Here is a 19,799-nt window from a genome sequence, read left to right as displayed (position 1 = left end):
TTCAATCAAGCATGCGTTAAGTAAACATATGTTCAACATTCATATTAAATCAAGATCACATGACGGCTTGCACAAATTACAATTCTGATCATTTCAAGTTAATGTTTGATCGCGCATCATCACAGATTAGATATTGTCCAAATCATACAGAATAATCCGGCATTTGCAGATCACCAGAACACGGCACCCCTCGTCTTTGCACAGCAGACAACTTTTTTGCCAACTGCCCGCTCCGTCAATTTGATTTTATCCTCAACATTCATTACAATAGTACTGCATGGGGCACTTTCTATTGACAAATCACGTCATGCACTTAGTCTTCAGTTTGCATCAGCGACGTGCCTTTAGGCTCATTGTTGGTGAGGCACTGACCCATTTAGATTTAACCAATCAAATCACCCCGCTTCACTTGCGTCGTTGTCCTTATGCAAAGCTTTGTTTCCATTTTGACATATGATATTTTGATATGACGTCGTAATAAATTACATCATATTACTCCGTTCAATTTTACGAGTCGTATTTATATATGTATTTGCCGTTCTTTCCGACGAGAGTCAATCGAAAAGCTTTGAAGAATGTCAAGAAATATATTGCGGTAAATCTTTCATCACGGGTAAGTTTTTCGTCAATAATTATTTCTTCCGGTGATAGTTGATGGATCTGTATTCAGCGTATATTAGACAAATCGTGGCCTTGGCCGTACATGGTCTGTAGCGCCGGTACAGCAAGTTGGAGTTCATCATCTCGGAAACGTTTCTTTGTTTGTGCAGTTGGTTCTCAGTCATTAGGTATTGTGATATCTATCGTGGGATACTTTGCTAACATCTTGTACTATGATCTTTGTGTGAAACCTTTCGCGTTATACCTCCATTAGTTTGAATCTACCTACAGAAAATTCCTAGCACTGGACGCAAATCTTTTAGCAATGCTGCAATATGCATCATGCGATACGTTGATATGGTATACGTGTAACCTGATATGACAGTGCGCATGATGGGGTATTTATTACCGTATATCATACGTTTATCAAGACGTATATGCAAAAAGAGACACTGATTCGTAATTTTATTGATATTTGTTAGATAGTAGGATCAAAAATATTGATAGTGAAATATGTATTACAAGCACATCGATATAAGTATAAAAACGTAATTAAATTTTGCCTATACTAGAGCAGCACCGCATTGCACTCCATGGCATTCCTCGAAAGGGAATGTGTCGGGCACAATGTTCGTCTCTGTGGTAAACTCCAATAACGTCCCGTTGGGCCCTTGAAACGCCACCTATTGACAAGTAAATAAAGATAAATCGATTCACAGCTGCTCCGGGGGTTCGGACTGCATCGGGGACATCACAATATCGAACCTGGATGAAGAATGCGGTCCAGCCGTGCTCTGGTTTATCAATACTTTTCGTGTAATGCTTATCATTCAGGGCTGTCGCATCGCTGCCAATCCACATCACCTTTTGTGCGACCGGTTGCAAATTACTTCCGATGTAATACAATCTGAAGTCTCGTCTATCAAAGGAAGAAGATTATAGCGTTAACGAATCTAAATGCGGGGCAAAGTCGTAGCCAGAATGAAAATCTAATGGGTAGGAGGGCGAACGTTTTTGAAAAAAGATGACCTCAAAATGGATAAGACTAGAGAGAGAAAATGCGCGTTTTGCCACATCGCTATATACACCGTTGTGAAATAATGTAGTCCACCTATCACAGGGGTAATCGTGATTTGTAATTGTGTTCAAGGACGACGATTACAGCATTTTCAAGTATAATTGTAATCGACTAAATTTGAAAACACTTCAAAGTAATCGTCGCCCCCGATAGACTACTCTTGCATTACTGCACTTATTTATAAATGGTGCATAAATAACTGATTGGTCATTTCATGTTACATTCGTAACGGTGACTCGCATTATATTTTTTAACCGAATTTCGTGTTCATTTTATCTAATATCCTGACGATCCTGCTTAAAGAGAGCGCCGATCGTTATTTTGCTATTTATTCATAAAACTTTTGATCATATCAACTCGGTTCGGAGCTAAAGTGAAAATGAGTATTGGTTACAAATCATCATCGATAAAGCAGTATACTGGATGTACTATGACGCAAGAAAAAAATTATGTACAATCCTCAAATATTTCTCTCATGATGATCATGCAGTCTCATCCCAATGGTTGATATCTAATATATGTTGCAGTCTCAAGTTCAATGAAGCAAACAAATGAATTCGTGAACAATCGTGACTACTTTTCCATGGAGTTGTAATCCACCAATGCGAGAAATTGGTCGACCGTAATCGCGCGTTTCAGAAGTAATCACAATCGCAAGGAGTTACATTGATGAAATAATCGCCCACGATATGTTCAGCCTGAGTTTTGTCACCGCATCTAATTTAGTAATTGAAGATTTTTATTATTCAATTTTATATTTAAGTTCCGTGACTCCAAGAGTATCCTCAATTTATTAATTGCTTCGTAGCATGTCCAAAGTTAGCACCGACTTACAAACCTTTCCCTGCTGATCGTGGTCGCTGTAAATGCCGTCACCCGGACCGGTTTTACGTCCATAATAACATCAATTGATCCTCCGCCAGACGCTGTAGTTGTCAAGTTCCAGCTCATTTTCGGAAGTTTGTAACCCTGATGGAATTGTAGGTCTGCCATTATAGTGTACACTGTACGTTGTACAGTACATTCAATTACGATAATGGTCCATGCATGGGATATTAGCTTGATTGAACAGCCGCCCGCGCTTCTTTACAAAATATATAGATCTGGGGTGTCCAATAGGGTTGTCCAAAATTTGGAAAATCTTAAAAATACCTCATGATTGTGTCTCATTCTTTGGATTATTGATAAAAAAAAAATGAGCCTGAAAGAAGCTAATAGGAAAGGCGTTAAGATTTCGGGCAAAGCGTTTGAAAGTAGCTGCTCAAGAATGGGCGTGCCACCGACCATAGAACGGCGAGAAGAGTAGTAATCAAATAATCACGGCTCTTGATTAGCTAATTGGCTATGCCTCAATGATCACGGCAGCAGCAGCTTGCTGATTAAATGTTCAAGGAGTCTGCTACCGGCAGGGATTCTGAATGCGCATTGTTGGTAGGTTGGCAGATGATGATTTAAGATTAATTCACGACATGTTGAGGTATGAAATACATGATGAACGAACAACAGCTGCTTCACAAACACTTTTACAGCATGACTGCTTTATTGTGAAGGAAGCGGCTGTAGTCTACATGCCGTGTTTTCATCTAGAAAAAGCAAAGGCGCTTATGCAAGTGGTGAACGAATTCCCCGTTTCAGAAGGGATCCATCATCAGCGAATGCAAATATAAAGCTTCATAATGACACTATACTTTGTGTGATCTTATTGGACCCAAGTTGTAGTACATAGTTGAAGTTTTGAATGCGCTAGCGATCGACTGAATCAGCCGGTTATGCTTGGCAGTTATACTTGGAGCAAATTGAATTCACTTATTAGTGTTGTCAAAGTCCTTAATGATGCCGCAGAAAAGAGGTGTAAGGTAAGCACAGACTATGCTAGATATGATATCCAAACTATGCTAGATACTATGCAGCATAGTCTGTGCTTTTCTTTACACCTCTTTTCTGCGGGATCAATAAAGACTTTGACATACCATATCCTGCATAGCCTGTGCGTGTGCGTACATTAACACCTCTTTTCTGCGTTATCATTAAGGAGTTTAACAACACCTACAAATGAATTCAATTTGCTGTAGGCATCCGATAAGTGCCAAGCATAACCCGCTGATGCAGCCGATCCCTAGAGCATTCAAAATGTCACCTATATAGTATATACTACAGCTTCAGCCCAATAAGATCACACAAAGTATAGTGTCATTGTTAAGCTTTCTATTTGTATTCACTGATGATGGATCCCTTCTGAAACGCTGAATTCGCGCAACACTTGCATAAGCGCCTTCGCTTTTCCTGGATGAAAACACGGCATGTAGGCTACAGCCGGTTTCTTCACAATAAAGCAGTCATGCTGTAAAAGTTTTTGTGAAGCAAATGTTGTTTGTTTATCACGTATTTCGTACCTATACATGACCTGAACTAATCTTAAATCATCATCTGCCAACCCCCAAACAATGCGCATTCAGAATCTCTGCCGGTAGCAGACTCCTTGAACACCTAATCAGCAAGCTGCTGCTGCCGTGATCATTGAGGCATAGCCGATTAACCAATCAAGAGCCGTGATTATTTGATTACTAGTCTTCTCGCCGTTCTATGGTCGGTGGCACGCCCATTCTTGAGCAGCTACTTTCAAACGCTTTGCCCGAAATCTTAACGCCTTTCCTATAAGCTTCTTTCAGGCTCATTGTTGTTTTTTATCAATAATCTCTAGAATGAGATACAATCACGGGGTATTTTTAGGATTTTCCAAATTTTGGACAACCCTAGTGTCCAACCCTTTTGGACAAAGCGCCACATGGGATGTACGAATGATTTCGCTAACCACGTATCTAGTTACTGCAAATTTGAATCATACAGCTGATTTTCTTATAATTTCTTATTGAAACCCTAACACCTGATGTTAGAGATGTGAATTTCACAAGTACACGAACAATAAACATACCAAGAGTAAAGTTAACAAAGTTTTCACTACACGACGACATTTCAACATGGAGTTTGACACTGTTTTTTCTAAGAAGTTTGACAATATTCCTTGAGATGAACGATCTGGCAATGCGATGCTAGTTTCCCACATGGCTGTCAGAAATAAGTGATCCCACATGAGATAGGACATGGACCATTCACTAAAGAACATATATACTCGCACAAATGGACTTGACCCGTTTCTATACCGGTGGTAATAATTTGCGTGCATATTTGGAGATGCATATAATGCACGAAGGAGAGTAACTGACTTACGCTCATAGTGGCCCAATAAAATGATCTTATATTGTTGAAAACTTGAAGTTCGTGCCCGTCAAACTCGTGCTCGTCATTCGGTACCATATTGACGTACGTGGGTCCTTTCATGTCCTTTAGGTAGTAATGCGAATCGTCAGGAAGAAAGAATTCGTCCCCGCCCATGCTGACGACCATTTTGGGCATTGTTAGCCTGTCTCTGTATGCTGGGAAAACAAAACAATATTCATCATTCTGGACTACATAGGGCAGGCTAGTCACAAGCCAATTGAATATGGTAGAAGTTATCCCACGAAAATATGTGAAGTCACGTTATTGGTAAAAATTTCGCACCAATCCGCATTAACCCTACCGCATATTTTCTTCCTGGATATGCATACGCGGGTGGATATCAGAAATTACAATATTATAAATTTCATAATACTTACAATACGGATCGACAATATCAGCCATTTTTTGCGTGTTAGGGTTGTCCAAGTCAGCAGTGATGTTGGCTAGCCAGTAATCAGCCATTGCGAAGGACCAGCCTCCATACGCCCGGTAATGGTGGTGAAGGTTCTAAAAATGCATTATCTGCTTTAATTGATCCCAAATATACAACTTCATTGAGAAGCTAAGTTGTCTTGGAAAAGTTGCATAGCAAAACCAACGGATTTGAGTAAGCAACACATCTTATATCTAGGGATTCGAGTACTCGAATCTGAATCGAGTATTAATTTTAATGATTCGAGACGAGTAGTAAAAGATGGATTTTTCGAGTACTGAAATTATACGCTCCTCGTAACTGAAAGGTAATTTATCAACGAGAATTATGGTTTTAATACTATTTTCCACTGAGGAAGCCTTGAAACCTTGATTGACCGTGTCGCAGCATACCAGACATAGTACAAAGCTACGAACGTTACTGAAAATAACACATTTCCGAAGTCATGATCATCCCACAACATTATCATCAAGTGCAATGAAACCGGTATGGTCGAAAAATACCGAGGTATCTTTAATGTGACGGATAACAGATATTATGTTCTTTGTGGTGACATAAAAGGTACATATTTGAACTTTGACATGTTAAATTATGTTATGACGTCATAATGAGTGACACTCGAATACTCGACTCGAAGCGTAATACGTGATTCAGAATCGAATCACTCAGGTACTCGATTTTGCCCAGCCTTATATTTATAACAGACTATATACTGAAGAAGCCTTCTGTTTGGTCAATAAGAAGCGCCTGGTCCTTTGTCAGTCATGTGGCCCGAACTGCAAATAGGTCTGATGCTTTTGGGTTATCGGAACACCGAAAGTACGGTACTTTCAAGTTCGAAGTAAACATTTCAATTACCTGCACCATATTCAGGACATCGAGTACGATTGGAGTGATGCATTTTACTCTTTTGCTATCGACAGCAGCTGTTGTCCACGTGGTCCAACCTCTCTGTAAATTTATATTAGAAGCATCAATAATACAAAATCACATTGATCAGTATTTACTATATACCTATATAGCGTTGCCTTCAATCAAAACATGTTTGCAGTTTCCAGTTTAAATTTAAAGTATGGTTACATAATGTTTTAAGGCAAAATATATCAATTTTTATCAAAGACATAATAATGTCAATCATCTCAATATTTTCGAGAAACATGAGCGACTGCTGGTTGACTTTCACTATATAAATGGCTGATGTGTATCATATCAAGTCCTATACACGTATTTCTTGTTTATGTGCGTTATTGCGCCTCCCTTCTGGCCCTGCCAGTGGTGACGAAATTCGAGCAGAAATCGGGTCGGCTAAATACTGCCATGTTTTACGGAAAAGAATAAGGGGAAAATCAAGCCGATTTTGAAATCGCAATCGAGTGTGGCGTAAACGCCGTGTAGGAATTTTTAGCGTGGCAGTATTTCTTGAGTACTAGTAGAAAAGAAATTCTTCGTAAAACAATCTTAAAAAACTGTTTTAAATAAAGTCTTGTGTGTGTTTTGATTTCATCTTCGTTTTAAGCACAACCCTAATTGCAGAAAATGCACATATACTGTACATACAAAATGTGCATTTGTGCAATTCGTGTTACACACCTAGGTTTCGGTTATTATTATGTACCGAAATGATTTGTGACACGATCCATATTCACTGCGGTTATGTAGGAATGAAATATTCAATAGTCTTCGTCTGCACGTCACGTGCTGAAATCACCACATCTGTCTATCCCACGAAAACGAATATTCACTCAACCTTGGATGCTCCTCCCACACAATATTGCGTGATGTCTTGGCCGGCTGTCTTCTTAACAAAATCGGTAATGGTATCCATGCCCTTTATCGCCGCTTTTGTCATTGGCATTCTCAGAAGCCATTCTGATTCGCTTGGATTATCTATAAAATGTCTGCCCAAACATATTTTTAAATGCCTTGCATGGTGCTCGTGGCATGGCCGATGTGGCATCATGTTTATACTCTTACCTCCAAGTGTACGCGATTATGGCGTCTTCAGTCCTGGATTTTTGCAATATGTCCTTTTTAAATTTTAGACTTTGGTTCGGCACTTGGAGAAGTAGCGCTGTCACACTGTAAACGGCATAAGCACAACACCAAATTTATCCATCCAGAATATGTTATGAAAGCGGACAGTTCCAAGTCTAATAGGCATAGATGGGGCTTATGTTTATCTGCGGTAGTCTAACACTTTAAAGATTGAGATGGTAATTGGAGTAATGATAACGTACTGCGAGATTTTATTTTCTTACGAACTGATCGATCGTCCTGTGTAAGAGTCAGAGATATAAACTGCGCATCTGTTAAATGGATACATAGCAGTTGTCAATGTTCATGTCACCATAATTGTCTTGGCTCAAGTTAAGTTTTATACTGAACAAAAGCGGTAATTTTCCCTGCTGTTTTGGTTCAAACCGGTAGTGGTGGTGTGTAGTCACTCGCAAGCAACGGAAAGCCATGCGGGTACCTTTTTGTAGTCGATGCGATCATCTGCATTTCCATGAAGAAATCGTCAGTTAAGGACGGAGTGGAATTCGAGTTGCTGTGACCGTAAATCAACATGTAAGCACTTTTCGCCATGCTGGGATCGAAAGTGTCCGGGATGTTGATTATGACGTCATGCCACCACACTGATCTTGTAACGTCATCGTCTGGAAAAGCAAGGCAGGTCGTTTCAGCTATTTCGCTCATTTCGAATCTTTAACGCAACAAAAAAAATGTACGGCTATGCTACTTTACCAAGAATTTGTTTCAATAAGATGGATATTGAGCACTGGACAACAGGGCTGGGCAAAATCAATTACCCGCGTGATTTGATTACGAATAGGGTATTAATTAGGCTTCGAGTAGAGAATTACTCATTAAGACAGTGGTTCCCAACCGGGGGGGGGGGGGGATTTTGAAATTTTAAGGGAGGAATCTGGCTTTGGCGTTGTATCGAATGATACACTGGGTTCACAATGTGTGGTGAGATATCGCAGTGGTATAATCTACAGCTGCAACACCAATGTATTGTGGGTTCGAGTCCGACTCCAGAATTCCTACCTAAGTGTTGGGGTTTACCTAGGCTCCTCCTTGCCATCTCGTCCGTGTACGCGGTGTCTTCTAAAAGCCTAGCAGTGGGCCGTGCTAGAAGTCGGCAGCTACGGAATAAAAAAAATGAAGGAAATTGGCCTGGTGTAAATGACCATAGTTGTCAACACACACCATGAACACCTCAAAATAAAAACAAACTGGGTTCACAAGGTTTTTAGATTTTTGTGGTATAACTGTCAAGTAGAAACTAGTTCTTTACAATTGTATATGCTTCTTTGGCGGATTTTAAGCTGAGTGTATGTTTAAATGCCTTCCGTAGATATTATACCCCCTGATAAAATGAGGCTCGCGGACGATTTCGTTGGGCCCACGACTGCCTCGTGACCAAATTGCTACTTAGCAGGAAAAAGTCCATCCAAATTCAGCACAAGGCCGCTGGTGAAATTCTTTACCTATTTAATCCAACATATGAACTAACGCGAAAAACTTATCAGACATAAAACATATCAAATTCATCGATTCGACTCAAGGCCATAGCAAGCGGACTTGGTGATTTATTTTTCGTCATCGACTACCCGACCGGTAAAAAACAGGTCAAATTTAGCTGTACTTTACCAAAGTGTAGTGCGGTCCGCATTCGACAGTTCGGACATATCTGAATATGTTTGGCCAGTAATTGCTCAGTCAACAAATGGTTGTGCGTTAAGAAGCACCTTTTTTAGTCAAAGGCAAATTTTTCATAGGGGGGAATTTTAGCTGAAATATCCGCCAAGGGGGCCACGAGACGAAAAAGGTTGGGAACCACTGCATTAAGACGTCAAAGAGTATATATGGACAATGTGGAAAGTTCGAATATGTATCTTTTATGCGACCGCAAATAAAATAATGTCATTTTTCCACCACATTCAATATAATTTGGTAGTTTCTCGTCCATACTGATTTCCTTGCGATTTGAGACAATACTGTGGACCGATCGCGACTTCGCGGTATTACCATTCCGTGACAGAACTTTGTACACAACATGATTTTTAAACTGCATGTTTTCGATGCTGTGAAACCAACAACCGCGGGTACCAAGGCTTCCGCTGTGGCAAAAAAGATATCGAACTATAATTCTCGCTAATGATATAACCAGTAGGGGTCTTCAAAAATAAATTTTTTCTCAAATCGTACTGGCTACTTGATAAAATTGTTAGGTTACCTAATTTAAGCCTACACACCAAATTTGGTTCAATTCCAACCAGTAGCCGCATTGCTACAGGAGAAGAAAGTTTCTATTTATTATATAAAAATGAATATCAATAAATTTGAAAATTTTCTGTTCACCCCATGAAAGTGTTAGGTTGTCTATAGAAACGATGGTCACCGAATTTGGTTCAATTCCAACCAGTGGAAGCGGAGTTATTGCCGTCAAAAAATGTGGATTCGAATAAAATAATAAATATTTAAAGAAATGGTCAACGTAAATACTATTTTATCCATAATCCAAATTTTTCGACGGCAACAACTCCGTGCTTAAATTAGGTAACCTAACCATTTAACAAGTAGGCTAGCCAGTACGATTTGAGAAAAAAAGTCATTTTTGAAGACCCCTAGTAACCAGTGGCGTAGCAGCCATTTGGCGCTCGTGGATCTGCGCTAGGGGCGGCAGGCTGCGAAGGAGCGGCAAAATGCGAGGTAATTGCATTTTTTTAGTCAACACAGCAAGATTTCCAGTAAACATAATTGTGAAGATGGAAGCTATTTCAAAATTTGGGCGGCATTTTCAACGAAAGCCAGGGGATGCATCATATGCTCCTACGCCACTGGATACAACTTCAAATCTAATAGGGCCCTATAATTTAAGTTCTTGAGGAATCATCTACCAATACGCGACTCGAATCGTTGCAATCACTACTGGATTTAGGCGTATAACTTAGTAATCAATCCTCTGCATTTACATCACCTGTCAGCCATCTCTGTGACGTCATATTAAGCAAATATGACGTTACACCGTTTCCCCTATTCGTCCAGTTTTTGTTGACTTCATATTTGTAATAACCGTCATCCTTCCATACGTAGTCGTCAAGTGGAGTTGCGACAATTGATTGTACAACAAATGCCACGCAAAGTACGCTCGCCTGAATGTAAATGGCTTCGCTGACACTATATAGACCACGCGTATCAATTTATAGTATTGGGATATGTTGAATAGGCACGACTAGATACTCCTACATTTACGACAACACCTACCAGAATTCTCATGGTGTCACACTTGCGTTTATTCTGCGCTCACTGTGTCACAGCTGCACGACGTGTGGTTGCAGAAAATAAAATATATTTGTTGCATACCGGAGCTGAACAAATATTGGGAAAGCTGCAATCACGCAAGAACTGACAATAATTAATCAGTCGTGAGATCGACAGACGCGGCAATACTGTTTTATGAAATTCGTCGATAGCTCGAATGTCGTGCTGGTGTGTTTAGTAAAACACGCATCTAAGGTTTATTTTCACAACGAATGTCGTTGTGTGTTTAGTAAAACACGCATCTAAGGTTTATTTTCACAACGGACTTTTCGGTGCCCAATTGCAGGTCGCCTTCTCATTGTGTAAGTCAGGCTGCTCTGGAACCTGGAATCATGTGTTTTCTCCTAGTTTGTAAGAATTCTTCTATAACTACGGAATTGTATACTGTTGGATATGTAGGCTACCTCTGGGGTACATCCACACTATCACATGGTCGAGAATCTATCGGAAGCATTAATTCAGGATTACGATGTTGTAAATATCTACAAATGTACGCGCCACTAACTTCTAACTAGGGTTGCATTTAAAACAAACGGTGTTTTAAAACGCTTCGTTTATACTAGTGGTTTTCAAAGTGGGAGCTAGCGCCCCCTGGAGGCGTTCGCGAGCGTGAAGGGGCGCTGGCCATGAAATAGGCGATTAAGGGGGCGCTGCCCATGAAATAGGCGATTGAGGGGGCGCTGGCTATAAAATTTGGCAGTAGGGAGGGCGCTGAGAGCAGATGGTGGCGTTGCAGGTTTAGAAGGCAATTGCTGCGCAGTGTTGAAACGACCGATGAATAAAGCAGCTAAATTCGCAATTTAGGGTCGGACAGCCCGCGGGATAATCCTCGAAATTAGTTTATTTTCAAAACATAAATTTGCCAAGTTAAATACCCTAAATTTGATTAGCTTTAACGCGTGCGATTTTGATAACTAAAATATCAGTTCCGACGCATTGGCGTAGCCAGGGGCCAGCCACATTTTTCGTATTTCGTCGTTAATAGCCATAAAGTACAATATTTCGCATATTATCCGAAATCTTCGATATTTATAAGTCCAAGCGCCGAATAGTCATGTCCTTGCCAAATGAGCCCAGCGGAATACGCAGAGGCAACCCGCAATATCTGCAAGTAACATTATTATTACCGAATTCATTCATCAATTTTGAAAATTTTCCGCGCTGGGCGTGGCTAGGTATTGGATGCACACTGGGTCTCATTATGTTAGTATATATTTTATTCATCTCACCAACAAGCACAATATGTAACTTGGTATGGATTGCGAGACGACGAGGTTCTTAGATTCAGTCGCCAATTAGCGGAGTTATAAACGAGTAAATATGGCAAGATGTAGATATATCATGACCTGACCTGGGCAAAGTGCGGCCCACGGGCCAAATGCGGCCCGCGAGGAGTAGCCTGAAATTTAGAACATAAAACCTACTTTTAAATACGAATGTGTGTGAACTGTGAACTAAAACCACAGGTTGTTTCAACTGAACCGACTGAATGCGTTTAAGCCTGCTTGTTCAATGTTCAATGTTCATCTGTGTGTAGCAGGGGTGTTCAAAAATTACTTTTTTTCTCCAATGGTACTGGCTCCTTGATAAAATTGTTACGTTACCTAATTTAAGCCTACACACAAAATTTCGTTCAATTCCACCCAGTAGCCGCATTGCTACAGGAGCAGAAAGTTTCTATATATTATATAAAAATAAATAACAAGAAATTTGAAAATTTTCTGCTCACCCCATGGAAATGTTAGGTTGTCTATAGAAATGATGTTCACCAATTTTGGTTCAATTCCAACCAGTGGAAGCGGAGTTATTGCCGATGAAAAAAATTTGGATGATGAATAAAATAGTATTTACGGTGGTAGATGCCTGAGTTCTGGAGGTGGTTCTCCGCAGAAGTGCTGTAGAGCATACGTTGGAGTGCTTCGCATTGCACCACAGGAAATTCGCAACGCGGCATTGTAAATTCCATGAATAACATCCAAATTATATCTAGGTGAAAAGAGGTATGATTCCTACCATATTCGATAACCGAGCGTATGACAGATCTACACAGCGCTAGGAGGCAATCTTTCGACGCTCCCAAAGTCCCAATGTGGTGCCTGCTAAAGCGCGGAGGAGATTTAATCTTTAGGTGCATTTTACCACAACCATCTTTGAATGTGATCTGTAATTTAGCTTGGAATCAAATATGATGCCGAGATACTTGCATTCCTTTTGGACAGTTATATGCGATCCATTGAATAGGAGATTGATACTTGGGATTTTTCTACGTCGTGTACGCCTTTTCTACGCCTCTGATTTTCTGGTATTTATTTTGAACCCCCATTCTTCACACCATGAAGATTCAGCGAACATTGAATTTTCGGAGGATTTCATGAGTGATTAAGCCGGATTCCCAAATACACAAGTCGTCGGCGTACAAATTCATACTAGAGGTAACGTTCTGTGGGATATCATTTATCATGAGAGAGAATAAAATCGGACTTAACAAGCTTCCCTGAGGTATACCGTTCTCGAGCTTAAATGTGTCTGACATAATATTACCGATTCTCCATTGAAACGTACGGCCACCAAGAAAAGACCGAATCCAATTGATGATATTGCCCCCAAGACCGATTTTTTGAAGTTTATAAATTAGTGCGTCGCGCCAGACCAAATCGTACGCCCTTTCAAAGTCTACAAATATTTCTATAACAGATCTTTTGTTCCGGAGCGATCTGTACATGTCATCATGGAGTAGCGTGATACAGTCGATGGTTGATATGCATGGTCGGGAACCGCTTCGGCTTGGATGCAGGATATTGATGTTGCTTAGCCACCAGTTTAATCTATTTAACATCATCCTTTCCATGACTTAACACAAGTTACTGCATGGTGAGAGAAATTGGTCGGTAAGATGTAGCCATGTCCCGAGGCTTTCCGCGCTTCAGAGTTGGGACAACAATCGAATGTTTCCAGGGCTCTGGACAGCGGCCACTCATCCAGGACTCGTTGAATGCGTCTAGTAACATTGCCTTACAGTTTTTGTGTAGATTTGACACCATTGCTATGCACATCTTGTCGATCCCAGACGCGGGATTTTTACTGGGCCTCAGCACTGCTCGTAATTCATTCATGCTAAATGGAGTATTGATACCTTGATTTGGTGCGTTCGATATTGCAGCCGCTCTAGATAAAAGAGCAAGTTTCCAATGGAGCAAGTTTCCAATCCGAATTGAGTAAGTTTCCAATCCGAATTGAGTAAGTTTCCAATCCGAATTGAGTAAGTGATTATTGTCGAGATTACCGTTACTACTGACCGACGCAAAACATGTTGCAAGCTCGTTGGCTGTTTCGAAGTCGTCTGTAAGCGCTCCGTGCGGCGATGACACAGATTGGATCTCACTCCAAGTTTTGGAACCGGGCAAGGACCAAATAACTTTTTAAATTTTCGATAATTTCGAAGTGTTCGAAAGTCCACTACAGAAAGTTTGCCAATGCAACCCATTCAGCCGTCAACACAATTTTCGGTGCAGATGCGCGACGGCCGCCGGCGCAACGGCGAAACTTTATAATGCCTCGTTCGCAGAAAGAGCGTTTCATTTTCATGAATGCAGCTCGTTCGAGACGAATCGCCCTGGCGCATTCGTCTGTCCACTATGGCACGCTGGTTTTCGTAAACGGTTTCATCTCTGGGATGATTCCTTCTGCCGTTTTCATGATAGCTTCTGAAGCTGAATGGATAGTTATTCGTTCATTTGTCTGAAGAGAATTTTCGAAGTGATTCTGATATAACTGTTCGAACTTTTTCCAGTTTGCTCTTCGTAAAGCCCACGAAATGTGGTGCCGTTTTGGAGCAATTAATATGACCTCAAGGTGGCTTATAACTTCGAAGTGGTCACCGCCGAGGAGTCTATCGGTCACTGATGTTGTTATTCAGTGTGCTAGTTCCTTTCATGTTATCGTAAGGTCAAGCGGAGACGATGAACCTGGATTAGAGCGAGACAGGTTGAGGTGTGTCAGAGATGTAGTGTTAGTCACAGCAAGCTCTGATTCATCCAGTAGATAATTGAGATGTCTACCGCATTCATTCATGGACAAGCTTCCTCAAAGGGGGTGATGCGCATTGAAATCGCCCAAGAAGATACTCCGTGATCCACATCGCTCTGCAGAAAAGCAGCGCTGCATTAGGGAGTGAGAGATTCTTTTGTTAGGGGTATATATATATGTTGCGTATCGTAATTCCGTTGATTATTATCGCTCGAGCATAAATTGGATGAATATTTCCGATATCAATTTCCAAACACCGACGTCCGTTCTCATTATACAGAAACCACCACCATGGATGTTACGATCTTTCCTCAATAGAGAGTAGTTGGGTATTCTCGGGAAGTAGGCGGGCATTCTCGGGAAGTAGGCTACTTGGAAATCAGATGCGTTTCTTGTAAGGCTATTATATCAGGTTTTGTTGGAGAATTTTCAATGTAGTGTTCGAGCTCATTTACTCTTCAATATGCAGTTCCATTGAATCAAAGTGAAGAGAATTAGGGTTGAGATTTGCTCTGTGGTATTTGTCTCTGGCCATGCAGGTGTGGGTCCTGGCGAGGTTGTCGGCGTGACTCAGCTACCGTGCATCGCCTACAGAGTTCAGAGTATTTGGGAATTGATCTGAGATAATATTATCTTCGTGCGGGTAACTGACGCTGTCCATTTCGCTGCTTGGGGGATTCGGCAAAAGGTCTAGGACAGTGGTCGGGAACCTTTTTCGTCTGAAGAGCCATGTCAGCCCTATATTTTCCATTTCAACTCATAAGAGCCATACATGTCAATCAATTGTCAAGTCACAATTGTAAATTCGTGTCGTCATGTTAGTACTGATTCGAACTCATTACATGGGGTTCGTCGAGGGCGCCAAATTTTCTCTGTAAAAACTCGTATGCTAGCCTACTAATCCTGTGATAGGGCAATTCATCGTAAATAGCTCAGAATTTATAATAACTGATAAAAATTTAATATACCCATGGCACCGATTCCAAAAATAAATACTGATCGACTTTTCAATTCGGCGGCAACGTAGACTTTGCACTACGTCTACATTTAAGGGCATTACTAGAAAGCTACTTATCAATTTGGATGTCGATAGCGAAGCGTGGTTTGTAATTTGGATCGGTAATTGGAATGTCACTTCCAAGGCAGATAATTTCTCGGCTTAGATAAGGTAGACAATGTATATTTGAAAACTAGATTGTCATATAAGCGTAACCGTGTCTTCTATTCTCTTGGTCAGCCAACAGATGGTGCAATCCAAGATTACGTAACGCATCGAATTCGCCAGGGATAATAAACGCTGGCGCTAGAGCAACTTATATTTGAGGATTTTGTAAAGGAGTCCGAGCCTTTAACCCTTGATACGCCACGGCGTTGACCTCTCAAATACATATTTATGCTGCCACGAGCGATGTTCCCTCTAAACGACTAAAATAAGGCTCATCACTTCGACTTTCATGTGCGCGGGACACGTTTTTTCTGTGCGCGACAGCTTAGAGTGAACATTGGCCATGGGAATAATTATTATAAAATTTACTAGCAAGTTGCTGCAATATCGATAAAATCAAGTACAAAATTAGAAATTTGTCAAAGAGCCATATCTTATACCCAAAAGAGCCATATATGGCTCGAGAGTCGTAGGTTCCCGACCACTGGTCTAGGACCTCATTATGTTGCTCATTGGCGTAAGGAGCGGCTCTCTTTATTCCTAATGTGTTTACAGCGGATTGAGCTATGATCGAGTGAATCGACGGCAGTCCACCATCACAGAAGGAAACAGAAGAGTATGCGTGATGACATCAGCCATGAAGGTGAAAAAGTTTCTCAAAGGTATCGTAATATGGCCATCCGGCGAGAGAGACGGGGAGGACGAAGTGGTGGCAGCTGTATCTGGAAAAGGCGCTCTTGGGCTCCTAGCATACACGTCATTAGCGTCCGTATATTCGTTAGGTTATTTTTTTCATCTGAACAAGTCACACACAATGCACAATGCGATAAGACACAATGCGATGTAATGAACAGATAGAATGATGTCAAGCGTAACACATGCAGTTGCGATCCTTTTAATCTAACATCCACCTCGGCCAAGAGTGCCCGATGTCGCAGTTCTTTTTGATGCTGATCTTGTTGAAGCCGCGGCCCTTCTAGTTCTTTCCATTCCTTGTGAGTGCTTTCTTTCGTCGGGTCTTTTTCTGGTTTTTGTCGCCGTAAGAACGGCAACGGCGGGGGAAGAGAAGCCGAGATAAACCTCGATAAATCGAAGGAGGTCCGCCATATCGGTGGGCGCTTATCGTTACCACTACGCTATCTCTCCCGCCTCGTGTGGATCGAGTCAAGTGTAGGAAAATCTGTTTCCACATCAGGTTTGGCGCTTGCATTTCATTTTGTAAGGTTTGTCTAGCTTCCCAATAATTTATTTGGCGCCATAATCGAGTTTATTTTAGTCTCTTGCTTGTATATCTAGTACAGCCCGCATAACTAGCAGAGTGCGATGAACTGCAGTTCACACAATATGATTCATTTTTGCATTGATGATATTTATGCCTCATACCACATCTCGTGCAACGTTGTGCGTTTCGGCATTGCTCAGCCTTATGTCCGTAGCGGCTGCAATTGAAGCAACGCATAAGGGGCGGATTGTATGTACGAGTCCGGAAACGTAGGAAGCCGATAGTAACAACCGAAGGAAGCATGGTAGAACAGAAAACTAGTAATACCGAGCGACTCGGACAGACTTCACCTTCAGTACGGTAGGTGAAGCGTTTCGCAAGAATAACAAGCTGGTTTTCTAATGCACTTTCCAATTCCTCATCAGTCATATCGGGAGGAACATCAGTTATAACGCCACGAACCTCAGGACTCCTCATTTTATATAACTTACAACGCACCTCAATCTTTTTGCCCGCCTCTCCCAGATCTACACATGCGGGTAGCTTTGCTATCTGTGCCGAATTACGACCTTAACGAATAAATAGCCCTACGGCAACACGTTCATTTCTTCATAAGACGCCCCCTCGAGAATCCGATGCAACGCTTTGTTGATCGCGATAGGACTGTACGTACTGTCGTAACGGCTTAGTTAAACCCTTAATGACCACAGTGAGGTTACTCCAGACAGTCATATAATTACCGGCGACACCTTTAGAAGCGGGACCAATTAATTAATCGCTCGCGGTACGCTTGTGACCGACGCTTCCGCTAGGCATCTAAATGTTAATAACACTAACTAAACACTCACTATTGAATGTATGAGTCCCAAGATATATCCCTATATAAATCTTCAAAACCACCGCACCTTATCTGCAAGAAGAGGTAACTCCGTGGTGACTACAAATGTCGTTCGCAGCTCCGCAGCAAAAGGAGAGCGTCCGACCTCAATGACGTCCAACACTAGGATGAATTTGATTCAGTTCTAACCAGCTTCATGATGAAGTTATTGATAGGGATCATTCCGTACTTAATCGCTCACGACCTCTAGCGACGGACAATCAAAGCAATGGCCGAACATGCGGCGACGCTATAAATATATGTGCACCGTGCAGCAAACAAGGGTCCATCTATTAAGAGTAGTTCCCAGAGTGGGAGCTGCACCCCTTGATGGCGTTAGCGACTTGGCAATGACTCCAAGCTACGAGCTTGCCGATTACTGAGCGAAAGCAGGGACATTCGGAGCAAAGGCCGCGATATGGACTAAATAGAAAACGTATTGAGTACCTGTAAATAAATAGCTCAAGTGCACTAAAATCAGAAATATGAATTTGTGGTCTCTTCGTTTGCGGTCGCACAAGGTACATTCTATCTGGAATATTCATTAAGCCTCTCGGCAGGTGTTCATTGCTATGTAAAATGAATTTTCTAACCAACTATTCAATCTCTATTAAATGATATATTTGCCACTGAGGCTTATTGAGTGTAGGTCTTCAATACAAATTCAAACACCTGAGAGCGAGAATGCTGATTGCTGGTATGATGGCTTTGGAAATGGAATGGAGATTGCCTTGGAGGAATTTATCCGCTGACTGTGAATTTCCTTGGATCTCTACATATTTGTGAACCGTGGCATAATGTGTATCGTCCAGTTTATGAATTCGATCGATATGGTCCGAGTGAATCGAATTCAAATCGCGCTACATTGGTTGAATTTATCTTGTTTGCGTTTTTTCTTCTGATTCTTCAGCTTGTGATAAATTGATTCCAATGAGTGAGGCTCATTTGGTGGCCCACAGCAAACATCATTTTGACCTTCTCAGCGGCACGGTGTTCTGACTCCACATGCATTCAAAGGGAAATTGGATAAGGGAACTGGATAATCGAAATATACCGACATCTTGCTGAGCATGACTTTGAGTAACTGATAACATGGCTAACAGACATGGCGTTATGGTATAAGCTTAAGATTTTTACAATTCACCACACTTAAACTTCGCACATCGGCATTTCAGTTACTGCACAGTGTACACTAGTCACCACGCTGCTTGATAGCAAGAGACATGATGGAAACAACTTGCAATTACTCAAGTTTGCGACTGATTACAGCCGATCGCATAAGGCTGATGACATTTGGTCAACATCATCCACCGCATACGATTCAAGTTGATATGTATGTATTAGGGGTGGTATTCGAGCACCTGAAAGGTTCAAATTAGTGGAAACTAGGGTTGGGACTTCGGGATCAAATTTGAAATCCCGGGATCGGTATCCCCGGGATTTTCGCTTCTCAATCCCGGGATTTCCCGGGATTAGAAAAATAGTGTATTGCACATACAAGCTACACAAACAACATTTAGTCCCTTTAATATCGACGCAAAAACATCAGAGTATCAAGAGCATCATCGTTTAGACCAGGGGTCTCAGACTCAAATTTGCTCGCAAGACAATTTCGTAGTTTCTGATGACGCGGCGGACCACAGCATCAAATAGGGCAGGGGTGGCCAATAGGGATGGTGTGAACCTCTGAAAGGTTCAGGTTCGTGTGAACTCGAACCTTTTTGAAAGGTTCTGTGTGAACGCGAACGTGAACCTCATGACGTCACGTGACGTCATATTGCTAATTCC

At 41.4% G+C, this 19,799-nt stretch overlaps 1 protein-coding gene across 1 annotated transcript; it reads right to left on the bottom strand.

The window, feature by feature from the left end:
• Positions 1 to 985: 985 nt before the first annotated feature.
• Positions 986 to 18,058, bottom strand: LOC145443766 (autocrine proliferation repressor protein A-like). Its single transcript, XM_080321721.1, has 12 exons — positions 18,040 to 18,058; positions 10,665 to 10,768; positions 10,378 to 10,552; positions 7,864 to 8,047; positions 7,365 to 7,469; positions 7,138 to 7,288; positions 6,249 to 6,341; positions 5,335 to 5,464; positions 4,907 to 5,112; positions 2,517 to 2,647; positions 1,366 to 1,519; positions 986 to 1,283 (listed from the first exon to the last, which is right to left on the bottom strand). The coding sequence occupies exons 2-12, from the start codon at positions 10,674 to 10,676 to the stop codon at positions 1,164 to 1,166; spliced, it is 1,461 nt and encodes a 486-aa protein (XP_080177847.1). The 5' UTR covers positions 10,677 to 10,768; positions 18,040 to 18,058; the 3' UTR covers positions 986 to 1,163.
• Positions 18,059 to 19,799: the final 1,741 nt, after the last annotated feature.

The sequence above is a fragment of the Botryllus schlosseri genome, chromosome 7 (assembly GCF_051294905.1).
Source record: "Botryllus schlosseri isolate E-star chromosome 7, Bs_hap1, whole genome shotgun sequence".
Taxonomy (NCBI): Eukaryota; Metazoa; Chordata; class Ascidiacea; order Stolidobranchia; family Styelidae; genus Botryllus; species Botryllus schlosseri.
Note: the sequence above shows the minus strand (reverse complement) of the source record. Positions and strands in the feature narration are given on the sequence as shown.

Coding starts and splice junctions, on each gene's coding strand:
- LOC145443766 (XM_080321721.1), bottom strand. Junction 5,113..5,334: donor TGATATTGTCGATCCGTATT/GTAAGTATTATG, acceptor TTGTTTTCCCAG/CATACAGAGACAGGCTAACA. Junction 1,284..1,365: donor GGACCGCATTCTTCATCCAG/GTTCGATATTGT, acceptor ACTTGTCAATAG/GTGGCGTTTCAAGGGCCCAA.